Source organism: Pholcus phalangioides, unplaced genomic scaffold (assembly GCF_987345545.1).
Source record: "Pholcus phalangioides strain wild (caught in Gottingen) unplaced genomic scaffold, Ppha-v1.0 ptg000019l_1, whole genome shotgun sequence".
Taxonomy (NCBI): domain Eukaryota; kingdom Metazoa; phylum Arthropoda; class Arachnida; order Araneae; family Pholcidae; genus Pholcus; species Pholcus phalangioides.
Genome location: NW_028301612.1, coordinates 10,242,705 through 10,256,805, shown reverse-complemented (window position 1 = coordinate 10,256,805; position 14,101 = coordinate 10,242,705). Strand labels below are relative to the sequence as shown.

The window sequence follows — 14,101 nt, the reverse complement described above, 5'->3', positions numbered from 1 at the left end:
ATATTAAGAAAAAAAAACGATTCTGTCCCAAGAAATACAGTAGTTATAGTCAATTGAATCGAGTGACTTTCGCAGCCCATGAGAATCACGTTCTTATGCACTTTGCAAGATTCCACAATGTTATCTGCATTTTGATTTGTGAAAGTTGAGTGACACTTAGCGCTGTCAAGGCATAGTTTCCGGTTCCGGTCGAACGTGAGCGTGGCTTATGGGCGTTTACTTCCGGTGCTTATTTTTGTTGTTTTTATTTTGTTTGTTTACGGCTGTCAAGGTATAACTGCACCGCCTCCAACTTGAGACAATTTTAATTTAAAATACAGTAAGGAATTTTACCGGCTTTTTTAAAATGTTTATTTAAAAACTAAAAAATTTGTGTTTTATTTTTTGTCGAAAAGTTAGTATTGTAGTTTTGTATTCCTAGATAATTAATGTTTTATTAGATTTGAGATCTCACTAAAAATGGTACAAGATTTCCATCCTCAGCGATAGGATTGGCTTAATACATACTTCACTTATTTACTGTAAAATGTCTTATAAAGAGGCCACAAAATAGTAGGGCCAGTTCAACATCCCAACCCCCAAAATTAAATCCTTGTAGGGCCAGTTAAAATTTCTATGGCCCTATTTATGGTATTCATTAGTTCATCCTCTATTAAGGGAAGCCACTTCTCCAGTGGGAGGCTCTCTCAGAAAGGTTTAACTGTGTATCAATAATGATACTTCAATAATTGATTAATATATCAAGTATATTTATTGCAGCATAATTAATTTATTTTAATTATTAGCAGCTTTTATTTAGGTAATGCAGTGAAACAACTATATAACTATACTCAAGGAACCCGAAAAATGTATCGTTTTTAAAAAGTTATATCATTATAGATGGAATATATTCAAATTGTATAAGTGCGTTGGGACCAAAGAGTAATATCGACAGGGACGCAGCTAGATGCTTACCCAGGGCTAGTTGTGGCCCTGAATATTGTTGTATAGAATTTTCATTGTACTATTTGATGTTGCTCAGAACAAAGTGACATCTCGGGTGGCATGTTTTTGGTGTAGTGGCGATCTGCAACAGGTTTTCAGCTCACATTGTGAAATCTATGATTTGTATCTATTAGGAGTATAAAAAGATGATATAATTGTCACTTCATTTGAATGTTTATTGTAACAGTTAGAATATTTTACTGTAAGCTCTTTTTGCATATATAGTTGTTAATTTTTTTTTTCACATTTTAGACAATTATGTGGCGATTCAAGCCTTCCAAGTACAAGAATGCCGTTCCCAAAGTTTCGCCTAGACAAGAAGTAAATAATTTTCAATGCTGTTTCTGTTATTTACCTGAATTATTTTAATTGTTATTATTAAATTTCCCTTTTATGCAGGGTGACTATAAATTCATGAGAAAAACTTTATAAGATGATATAAGACATCTAAACAAGCATTTTTTGTCATAGAATGTGTAGTCAAATTTCAAACATGCTAGAGGGCATTTTTTGAGAATGCGCAACAGCATTTCACCAAAAGGAAAAATATTCTCCCAAAATATTTGTCACGATATGAGCTATCAACCACTTGAGGATGCAGGGTGTTGTAATGCAGTACATGGTGCAACTTTGGTAAATCAAAATTTACCACAAGTCATTATACTGCTTGTCATTTTTTGTCACAGCATACACTTAATGGTCCTCACATAAATAAAAACTAAACTCCAATCCAATTCAAAGGTGCATATGCACCAATGAAAACCCTAACTTCTTTTAAACCGAAGTTTGGTTTTTGTTTGTGCGTTGTTTATCAAGGTCATGTTGCGGCAAACAATGACAAGCCAGGTCTGTCATTTCAACTTTTTCGGGGAGGGGGGGCCAATAATATATACTCAGCGTGTGTGTGTATTTGTATATATACACACATACCAATGAAAACCAAACTTTTTTCACAACACTATTTCTAGTGTATTTTTGAAAGCGGAAGTCATAGGGTGATTGTCCTGATGACCCCTAAATGATGGGCCTGTGATGTGCCAGTCGTTGATCCAGGGAAATGTATTGGGAGGGAATTTATTGCATAGGTTCATTTGATTTCTCAGTAAAATATAGGACACAGAAATTTTTTTCCATTTTAGCTCTTAGGAAGAGCAATCTCCCGAAACCAAATCTTCTTTGTGACAAGTGGTACAACGACTTGAAGTAGATTTTGCAGTAACCAGATTGCACCATGAGAAAGCCTGCTACATTACACCCCCCTCATCCCAGAATGCTTGATAGCACGTATCATAACAAATGCGTTGGAAAAATATATTTTCATTTCATTCTTTTATTACCTCTAAAGTTTGCCCCATGAATTTAGAATCACCCGGTATTAATTTCCTCTATCGCTTATTTATTTTATCTCGGTCATTACATATATATTTTCCACTCATTTATAGGGATGGATCACAGATATATCAGTTGCAACACCAAACTCATGTGGTAATCACATTCAAGCTAGTGCAGCATTATGTGCTTTCAACATCGATTCCGGAGGTATCTAAGTTTTTTACTGTTTTATATCAGATAAAAAGTCATAAATTTTTACTGTCACTAAAGAAGATTGGATGGTCGGATCAAGTGATCCCTTGAATAGAATAGTACATGTATATATATATTGTTTTTTTCTCAAATTAATACTATTATTATTTTTGCTTGCATTCATTCATAAAAAATTATAAATTAACGAATTTTAATTTATGAATTTTCATTCGTTTTAATTAATGAATTTTATTTATCCATTTCAGGTGGTGGCAGTTTAGGCATTGTACCTCTGAATGAATTCGGAAGTCAGAGAAGTAAAACATTCCAGCTCAATGCTCATGGTGGTAAGCTTTTAAATTAATGTCCAGAATTTATATCTATTGTACTTGACATCAAATTGTTTTTTTCAATAATATTTCTTTTTTCCTTTCCCTATGTATAACATAATTGACATCCCATTAAGTTTTGAAACAACCATAGATGGCCCAGTTAGTGTGGTATAATATAAGTGTGTTCAGAGATTATTATATGAATGGCAGGGATGAAAATGAAAGCTCTATCATAAGAGGCAAAAACAGTTTCGACAAGTCCACATTTTATGGATCCACAATTCATAGGACAAACTTAAATGAATGATAGAACATACCTAAACAAACATTTTTTGTTATGGAATGTGTGATTGAATATGAATGGTTAAGGTGTAAACTTTGTAGTAAAACACATTGGTGATGCTAATTTTAACGATGAGGTACCCAAAGACACCAGTAAGAATCACGTGCACGATTCCTAGAAGATGGACTCACAAAAAGAATTAGAACGAGAAGGGAAATGGATGGTGGGAGGCTGGTGCTATGTAATGAAATTAGCGTATTCAATCTGCTCACACAAGCAGAAATCTAGTGTTTAAGTAATTTAGAACTTTTCCCAGCAAAACTGAGTCTGTTTTATTATGTTAAAACAATGTGCACCCTTGGATGGTTGATAGCACATATCGCAGAAAATCGGTTAGAAAAATATTATAATTTTCTACTGGTAAAGTGCTATTATGCACTCTCTAAAAGCATCTCTAATGCCTTTGCTATTACAATTCGATCACGCATTCTATGACCAAAAATGCTTGTTTAGGTGTCATATATTACCTCGTAAAGTTTGTTTCATGAATTTAGAATCACCCTATATAAAGTAGTCAATATTTGGATGAGTCTATCTCAAAGATCTCATTGTTGAGCATTAAAGAATTTTTGTTTCACACTCCTAAATTATTAATACTCATATGAACGCATAGGCTACTAGTATGGCGCAGTGCGTTGCAGTGTAGAATAAAAGTTTAGTTACTTGTGAGATGAGAATGAAATATACAGTCAAATGACAATATTGACCTGTTTGTGTTGAGCAAATCTATTCTCATACATATCTGTGGTTGTTTGTTGGACTTATAACGGTAAGCTTCAGTATCTGTAGAGAATGTGTTTTGCTTCTGAAGTGGATTATTCAGTGGTCAGGTACCATTGCATCTCTAAACAATTTTTTTCTTATTGTAAGGAAAAATCAGCTTTAAAAAAGAATTTTTCTCAAATTTATTGAAGCAAAAAAAATAATGACATCTCATTGCCGTGAGCAGCTTCTGTCATACCCTGAAACTAGCAAGTAAGCTCGCTAAAGTGATAAGCAGAATTTACTGTTCTTCATTTATGTATAAAATCGGCCATGAAACTTTCCTGGAGCCCAAAAAAAGTTCATTAATTTAAAAATTTATTTCAAGTTAGAAATATTTTTATACTAACTCATTTCTTACTGATTGTTTGTCTCAATTAGATCTGCTGATGATTTTTATAATTTTTTTTTTCCACTAAATCATTAAAGTCAACATTTTTCTCTTTTACAGATGTTGTCACAGACTTTGACTTCTGTCCTTATGATGATGGTATCCTTGCCACTGGTTCTCTGGATCAACATGTAAGATTCAAGTTTATATATTGTGTTTATTTAGAGAACCATGCACTTATACATTTTCCCATGTATATTGTGAAAATGGAGATCAAATTGATTCTTTCTGCAATATTAACAGTTGTATGAGAATCAATCAGTATTGTTCAGTAGCTTGTCTTGATAAGACAAGTACAGTAGACTCCAGATTATCTGGCCTAATATGGGCCAAGCTTTATAGCAGAAAAGCCGGAGTTCTATAAATACAGTACTCACTTCCTATACCCTCTCCCATACCATCAAAAACATCCTTTTTGTACCAAAACCTGCTCTTACTCCTATTTTCTGGCCTCAAAGTACAGGCGAGTACTTAATAAATGTTTGTTATGCACTTCTGAACAGTTCTCTTTTTAAAAATTTAGTAGAGAGTAGTACAGAAAAAAGTCAGAATCAAAATATTGCACATATTTCAAAATAAACTTTATAACATCTAACTTAGTTGCAGGAAAAATAAAATCATGTACACTGTGCAGCTGTGTTTTTCAAAAGACCCCTGTGGGTGTGTAGAATCATTTTCATTCATTGCTAAGGACAGACACATTTAATGCTGTGAAATTGTAGTTTTCCACTTAAATTTTTTATGATATGCAAATTTAAAAAAACAACACATTTTGGATTTCATGGAGATGCAGCGGGGAAATTTTGACCTTCAGTTCAAAGAGTTCATGGTGCCTTGATCTTCACTAAAGGGGGACATTGTGAAACACTGCTGTAAAGTACAAATACACACATTTTTAAAATGAACAAAACATAAACGTAAAAAACGTAGTTTTTACAGAAGTTATTTAAACTTATTTTAATATTCATTGATAAATGATTACACACATGTGAGAAGGTAATAGTGTAATTCATTAATATGTTATTGTTTTTAAATTATGCCGCATAGTCGAGAGTCTACTGTACGACATTTAGTACAGTCTGGTAAAGCTGTCAGATTCAACCAGTTCCAAGCACGCAGTCTTTCTTTTGTGAAAGACTTCTACTCGTTTGCTTTATACACATTAATCTGATATGTTCTTGATGCTTAGAGCGATTTTCGTAAATGTGTTTTAATTTGGATTACTGTTGAGTGGAGGCTCATAAAATTGCCAGTCGCCTACAACATTGTCATTTATTGCTGAAAATGTTTGATAGATATATTTATAGTCACAATTTATCTTTATCGAAAATTATATTCATCTTATGAATCTAAGTAGTAAGTAAGCTTTTTTTGAAATCTGGAAATTTTTATCAATAGTCAGGATGGTTAAAAGAAATACTGGAATATTCCAAAATATGCAGGTCATATGGCCATTCATATACTCATATGCCAAAGCTATCTTTTGAAGGTTTTGCAATTATTTGCATGACATTTTAGGGTAAAAAGTGTTAGAATTCAAATGTGAAGCACTGTCAAGTGATAGTTTCGAGTTGCACCATACAAACTAGTAGGGCCTACATATACTGAACAAAATTTTACTTTTCACACAGGTGAAATTGTGGAGGATCACACCAGATGGTAACCTACCATCAAACGTCCTGTCAGACATGGTGCTAGAGAACGGTGTTGAAGTGCTCAAATTTAATCCTGCTATTGATTGCATATTAGGCACAGCAGACGAGAAGCAAATTCGTATATGGGATGTAAATATGAAAGAACAGGTGTATGGTAAGTTTTTGTTTGTTACTGAAATAAAATGTAATATCATGTGTTACCAGAATTACTGTTACATGAGTTTGATGTATTTATGTCTGCCTCCGAATCTTTTTTGTTCACAAATATCGTTATTTTTCTTCTTTTGACCAAATCAGGATTTTTAAAAAAAATGGTTGCAGAAAATGTTCTGTCTGTGTGTGCAAAATTAAAACCGTGAATGTATTGTATAGAATAATGGGGTTTCAGAGAGACACTCCTGAATTTCTTTCAAAGAATTTTCTGTTATTGACCTTCAAAAAAAAAGCTTTGTAAATTAACAGAAATTGATAAAGATAGCATATAAAAGTATTTTCTTTCAGTATTTTAATTAATTTGAAAAGATATTTAAAAATATTTATAATTTTTGATTTTCTTGGGACAGGGAGCTCTTACACCCATCTCTGCATACATCTCTGATGCTAACCTAATACAGCCATATTGTGAACTGAATCTTCACACCAGTCATCATAATTACTGTCACTTGACTAAGTTTAACTCATGTTGACCAAGAAATCTTTTTCCCAAATGTGCCTCTACTTCTCTTTCTGGAATTTTCTGAACCATTTCATGAAAAATGAAAGATTCTGCTGATAGAAAATGCATTATGTGTGTGTTTTCAGTGCAAGTCCCTTAGCATCAAACTGTACAGTCCCGTACCCCTAGTGCAATACAACTTACCTTTCCGGACCCTTGGAATGTATTTTCCATTCATTAGAAAACTTATTTAATTCTCCTTTCAGCTAATGTTAATATCTAATTTTGGCTCCTTTTTTTTTTAGGAAAACAAAATTAATTGAAAGGAGCTAAAACAAAGGTTACAATTTTTCTAACATTTCTCAAAATTTGGGAGAAAGGTTCCATGAATCGTTCTTCACTTATTGATTCCAGCCAGTACACCAATATATATGTGCTTGTTTGGCACTCAAAAAATTTTGATGTTTTTCCTGAGTCAAGCTCATGACCGTCCCAAATCTAAGTGCATCATGCAAATAACAACATGTGGTACAAATGTAGACAAACTGCAAAATATTTTTGGTATTAATGTTTTTCTTAATCAAAATGGAAAACAAGTATGATTGCTAACTAAAAAAAAAACTTTTGTGAGTTTTGTGCAGGCCCTTGACTAGGATAGGGCAGGGGTCCCTAGCCAAATGACGGGGGGACGCCACAAAAATGTTCATTTGTTTTGCATAATAATAAACCTTTCAAAGGGGCCAGAGAAGGCACACTATGGCCCTGGCTTCATGTCACATATTTCTGTAAGGGACCATTCAAGTATTACGTCAGCAATTTTTCAGCCATTTTCGACCCCCCCCCCCTCAACAAAATGTTGTTTTCTCTGCCCCACCTCCTATCACATATTGGTGGGATCAGAGACTGTTCACGGAGAGGGGGGACATAGGAGGAGTCCTGCCCCCAAACGACCAAAAAATCATTTTTTTAATGCTAAAATATTTTTTTAAAAAATCAAAATTGTGAAAGAAAATACCTTTATATGTTATTATAATCAATTTCTGTTAATTTCAATGTTATTCAAAAGCTAAGAAATCAAAATTTCCTTTTAAGAAATTCATTGTGACCCACCCTCTAAGACATAATGATAAATCCTTGGCCTGTGGGCCAAATGTAGCCCGGGGAGTTATCTGATGTGGTCATCCCCTCAAACCTAATTTTGTAAAAATGAACTAAGCGACCTATTTTCAGATCACTCAAGTAGGCCCGTGGCACATTCTTCAGATCACACAAATAGGCCTGTGGCATATTTACAGATTACTTAAGTGACCCGCGAGACAGTACCAAAACAATCCCAGGCACATTTAGAGATCCCTTGAGTGACATGTTTTAAAGCACTTAAGCGACCTCCAGTGGAGCTCTACATCACTCAAGTTACCCATGGTACATCCCAGATTACTTGAGTGATCAGCGGCATCTGATCACTTGAATGATGCATGGCACAGTTTGAGAGTACTTAAGCTGCTTAAACACATTTCTAGATCACTTGAAGGATCCACGAAACATTTAGAGATCACTAAAGTGTGCTCTCTAGGAGACTTATCAATAGGGAAATTGTTAGTTCAGATGCCCACAAACCACAGTTCAGGATGCCATTAAGAATATTTCACATTTTTATAAAGGGTGGTTGATGACGTAAGCATCATCCAAAACCCCTCCTCTACCATCAAAAGTCAGCAAATCGGAAACCCCCCCCCCCCAATCGATGCTGACATAATACTTGAATGTGACCCCTAAGCAAAAGTTAAAAACTGAGGTATCAAAATATCTGCATATTATTTCATATCATTCATGTTTTTTTTGTTAACAATCAAGAAGTTCAATGTCCTTGAATAATCAGTTGACATGTAATTTTTTGTCAATCTCACACCCCTGATTAAGAACCACTGTTCTGAGAGCTCATCTTTTCTTTCTGCATGTATCAGACACAGATAAAGTTGATGTTGGTTGTATGAATGGTGCAAAATATGAAGATCTTCAGTAACTTATTATTCTGTAAATTCTAATTTATCTAATTTTGAAGCTGGTCATTTTAGTTGTATTTTTATAGTGCTCCTTAGGGTTTAAAATACTTATCTTTGAATTTTGTACAATATCTGGAATGAATTAAAGGATTTCCCATAAAAATCTATGGTAAATCACATTTTGGCTAATGAGCATGGTTCTGGAACGAGCAATCTTCATTATAAAAGGTATCTCTGTATGTAACTACAGAGCTCTCAATTATTGGAGGCTACTTCCAACTTTTTTTTTTTTACATTAAAATACATTTAATAAATTCTGCAATCACAAATTTTCTACAAAAATCATGAAGTAGAAATCTAAATCATTTACTGTCACTATGTTTTATGAATTTCACTTTTTTTTTTTCCTGACAAAATCACCTAATTTATCTGAGTTTATTCATTGTATTTATAGAATTTTTTCTTATGACAAACAGCATGATTTTGTGATGCTACTAGAGTTAGATTTATTTTAGTTTAATAATAATGACTGATAAAATATCAATCTTTTTACAGTTTCTAGTCATGAGGACACTGTTCAAGGGTTGAGCTGGAAGAGGGATGGGTCGCTTCTAGCTAGTTGTGGTAGAGATAAGTGCCTTCGTGTTTGGGACCCCAGACAACCAGAAAAATCTCAAGTTTGTTTTTTCTTTACCATTTTCGTACAATCATTCTGATAAGACACATAAACCTCATGATTTTCCATGTTATTAGAATCTATTTAAACTGTCTTTGGTTTATTTCAGGTGACAAAAAGCCATACTAATAACCGTGATGCTAGAGTTCAGTGGTTGGGTGACGGCAACCATATTCTCACTACTGGGTTTGGCAGTGTGAGTATTCATGCATGTATTTTTTTTGTAAAAATATAAAATATTTCACAGAGTATGATAGCCCTTAAGTTGATATGCATTTCCCTTTAGTACCAGACGAGACTGCGACCCACCCAGATCTAGAGATGGAGAGATGGTTTATTTTCTTATCGTGATTGTATATCATGATGTATACATATTTAAAATAATAATAGGGAAAGGTACTTGATGGGGTGTTTCATATGACATGGGATGTATGGTCATTTTGTTTGGTGCTAGGGTTTCTTTGGATATACAGTAGATTTTCAGTCGATTCAAGTTTTATATTCAATGATATTATGTAATAAACATTCAAAACAAATTTTTTTCTGAAATTCTCTCAATTATGAATTCAATTGTGATTTTATCTAGGGAAGAGAACGGGAGTTATCAATCAGAGATATCAAGAAATTAGATGAGCCCTTGGTGACCACAACTGGTGAATCATCACTTGGGTAAGAAAGTACATTGCAGGAAATTAATCGCATCAAGCTAAAATAATGTACATAAATTTTTCTTGAAATATTATCTCAAAGCCAATTCTTTCGTCAATAATTCTATATCGAAATTAATTAGTTGCTTTATTTTTATGAACGAAATTCTATTTGTAAAAATTTTACATTTTATACAGCGAAACCTTGCTACAATGATGCTCAATATAATGATCATGCTGGTTGTCCACCAGAAGCTACTGAGAGCAAGAGCAAGTCGCATGTGTGCACAAGACTACTATAGTGGTCTTGCACATATACACAACTTATTTTTGCTCATAGTAACTTCCAGTGGGACGACCAGTCTAAATCCTTCTACAACAATATTTTTTCAAGTCTTGTTTGAAAATGCATGTAAACTAATGTTGAACAGCTCTCGATATAAAATGCCTCGCAATACAACAATATTCCCTCTACAATGATATTTTTTCTTGTCCCACTAGTATCTTTGTATCAAGATTTTACTGCATCTAATTTTCATGTGCATGAAGTTGAGTATTAATTTTTTTCAAGAATTACAAGCTCTTCTTTTCTTCTCAGAATATGGATACCCCTTTACGATCCTGACACTAACATGCTGTTCATGGTAGGCAAGGTAAATATTATTCTTCCATAGCTACTCAATATTAGTATCCTTGATTTGTCTGTGATCTTGATGACAATAATATTAAGAAAAATTACTGATTGTTTCTGCTTCACAAAAGTGAAGGGACAAGATCAAATCCAAGGATTATAACCATTCCCCATATCAGTCACTTTTTTTTTGTAAATATGCTATATTTGTGATCTCAGGATGAAAAAAAAACCATCATACAATCACACACTCTAAAGCAGGGGGGTCTTAAATGCGTAGCCGGTGAAAAATTTAAAAAATGAACTGATTATACAGGTAATGGTAATCATTATAATGATTATATAATTAATTATTATAATAGCATATGATTAGTATAACTTAGTGTAGTGATTCTCAACCTTGATCCATGTTGTAGTCTCTCTTGTAGTCCTGGGATATTTTAAGAGAGCTATATGGGCGAAAATAATCTGAAAGGGATCAGGTGGTTAAAAAAGTCAATGAGAGCTTAGAGAAGAAACAAACAGATGTAAAGAGATAGGGTATTTAAGTGGAATGTGTTAGGGTGGGGGGAATGTGTGACTACATTGAGACTCCATTACCCATTTAACCCATACAAAGACTAGCCTGATAATCCACAAATTTACATTATTTATATTATTTCAATACACTATGTATAAATTTACTCAGAAATAAAAATAACTAGAAAAGGTGTCACTTCTGCATGTGGGAAATAAGGTTGAAAGGAAGCCACTGGCGAAAAGGGACAAGTAAGGTTGGCTTCGTGTCCCATAAGCTTCATTTGGATTATCCATGTGGCCCACTCTGTACAAAACATTAAAGATAACCACTCGAGGAAATGCCTCTGTAATAACATGACATGTTTTGAGTACCAGAAATGATATTAAATCTAAAAATTCAGTTTACGAAGCTTATATCTGTGTTTGCGGACTGAAAAATAGCCATTCTACTTATGTCTATGTGAATCCTTCAATATTGTCAATAAAAATAAAAAATTAAGCACCCAAACCACATGTTCTTAACAAGATTATCTTCAATTTTTTTTTTTACCTACACAGACATGCTTTTTCGGTGCATGGAATGTCAATATATGCTTTAATAGCTTACTTTAATACCCCCATAATGTACATACTCCTGGTGTATTTAGTGATTTTGTATGCATAGAAGCATGTTGTCACCATGAACAGTTGCACAAATCTGCAGCTTAGATAGAGAGAGATAGAGAACATTGGCTGCTGCAGTGAGAAGTCCCAGAAGTCTTGAAGATTCAAATCCCTGCTTAATATGTTTTCTCTGAGAAATCTTTTCTTACAAGTCTTAGTTCCAAAAACCATATTGTCGTTCACCTATAGAAACATTTCTCATTTGAGAGGTTTGCCTACTTAATATATAAGCTACTTATATATATAAGCTGGGCTGGAAGAGATCTCGGCAACGGGATAAGTCCGGTGGCAGAGACCCTGGCGTTCATCATCATCACCTACTTAATATATATTTATATTGTATGATTCCAGCAACAATTGCCTATTGCATGGGATCCACTGTATTTGTGTTTTCTCTATTATATATATTTTTTCAAAAGCAAAAATATCAATGTATTGCTTATAACAATCATTATTCTTTAGTAATTTGCTGCTCATTTTTATTTTTGAAGGCTGATACTGCAATAACTTTCAATGAAGTCTTGGAGAAAGACCCTTTTATACAAACAGGTGATGGTAATTTTTCATACATGCTTATCAGACAATGTAGTTTAATGGATTTAAAATTGTGTTAAAATTTTTTAATGTGATACATACATTTTTTTTTTAGGAACTCAGTCTAATACGTGTTACTTTTTATTTGAATAGCCAGTAAATATATGGGAAATATCCAAGCAAAAGGTGCTGCTCTGGTGCCGAAACGTGGATTGAACATTATGCAGGGAGAAGTCAATAGAGTTCTTGTTCTTGGTTCAAATTGTGTTGTTCCTGTGCCATATGTTGTGCCAAGAAAAGTGAGTAGAAAATTTTTGTTTTTAAAATTTGACATTAATTTCATTTCACGTTTTAAAAATTTGTCCAATGGAGGGATGGGGCTGATCTTGTCTTGTTTCTCTCCATAACTTTTTATATAACTTCAAGTTATGAAGTGAATGAAAAGCATAATTCACAAAACTGTGTGTGAGAGAGAATTATATTATTGCATATTATATAATTTTTTTTCCTAGTCCTATAGAGATTTTCATTCCGATTTGTTTCCTGATACCCATTGCCCTGAGCCAACAATGACAACTTCTGAGTGGAAGTCTGGAAAAAATTCAAAGGTATCAAACTCAGTATGAAATTTAATTTATTTTCTTTTGTTTACTATATTTTTAGCACCATTTTCACTCGTCAAAGTGCACTCTGTTTGGTATGCAAATCTACTACACGAGCAAAAATCTAACAGTTATACGCATAACATATTTATTTCAGCCCAGTCTCATCAGTCTGGATCCTTCTACTAAACAGCCGAAATTGAAGTTTAATCATGAATTAGGATCTGGACCATCTCAGCGATTCTCAGCGCCACCATCTGAGGAAACAATGAAAGCTACATTTCAGAAAAAAACTGAAATTATTGTACAAGATAATATAAAAGCTGAAACTAAACAACATAATAATGAGGTCAATACATCAAAAGATGAAATTCCTCCTAAGGTGAGTCTTTCATAATCATATAACTATAATGTTCCACAAAGTTTTAAATGGATTAAATGCATGGTTCTGTTTCATCAACCCATCCAGCAGTTATGTGTGGAAGGGTTCAAAAGTTTGGGGATTTTTCATATCGAATTTATTACTTGTAATAATTTGGAATGCTAAAAAATCATCAGAGTAATCCTCTTGAGCAGGGTGGACAACCTCCAGTCCAACAGGGGGTACCTCTTAGCCTGCGATAGGTGTACAGTAGAAACGTATCAATGCACACACAACATGATAATTACCTAGGATGACCATATTTCCTTCATAAAAATATCCATGCAAACATCGCCGATTATTGCCAAAAAAAATTTTCAAATGAGAGAAAAGTTGCCAATTACAACAAAAATTGTCAAAGGCAAGTAAAATTCCCAACTATCACTAAAATTACTGAAAAATCTCCAGTGCTGAGAAATAGAAGGCTACTGTAAGTCGTAAGGGCCCATTAAAATATTACATCAGCAAATGTTTAACCATTCTTGGCCTCCCCATCAGCAAAATTTCGTCAGCAGCTTAGAATATTTCATATCTTCAAAAAAAGGTGGCTGATGATGTAAGCAACCTTGAAACCCTTCAACCCTCCCCTTGTCATCAAATTCAGCAAATCAAAAACCCCTCTGATACTGATGTAATACTTAAATGATCCCTAATGGTTAAAAATATAATTCACCAGAAAGAAGATATACTGTTTCACAAATATGTGAAATAAATAAATTTATCTCTGACTGTAATTAGTTATGATAGTCATAATTATCA

The 14,101-nt window shown here is 33.6% G+C and overlaps 1 protein-coding gene across 2 annotated transcripts in view; it reads left to right on the top strand.

The window, feature by feature from the left end:
- The first annotated feature begins 209 nt into the window (after positions 1-209).
- pod1 (coronin) overlaps positions 210-14,101 on the top strand; it is a 30,339-nt gene continuing 16,447 nt past the window's right edge. Inside the window, exons 1-14 of one of the 2 annotated variants that reach the window (XM_089248070.1) lie at positions 210-319; positions 1,237-1,305; positions 2,427-2,523; positions 2,775-2,855; positions 4,397-4,467; positions 5,968-6,145; positions 9,205-9,326; positions 9,435-9,521; positions 9,912-9,994; positions 10,571-10,625; positions 12,277-12,334; positions 12,473-12,618; positions 12,832-12,927; positions 13,079-13,303. In XM_089248070.1, the coding sequence (XP_089104196.1) occupies positions 1,243-1,305; positions 2,427-2,523; positions 2,775-2,855; positions 4,397-4,467; positions 5,968-6,145; positions 9,205-9,326; positions 9,435-9,521; positions 9,912-9,994; positions 10,571-10,625; positions 12,277-12,334; positions 12,473-12,618; positions 12,832-12,927; positions 13,079-13,303 (1,362 nt within the window). In that variant the 5' untranslated portion in view covers positions 210-319; positions 1,237-1,242. Of the gene's footprint in view, positions 395-1,236; positions 1,306-2,426; positions 2,524-2,774; positions 2,856-4,396; positions 4,468-5,967; positions 6,146-9,204; positions 9,327-9,434; positions 9,522-9,911; positions 9,995-10,570; positions 10,626-12,276; positions 12,335-12,472; positions 12,619-12,831; positions 12,928-13,078; positions 13,304-14,101 lie in introns of both variants that reach the window. The other variant, XM_089248072.1, reaches the window with a different exon arrangement.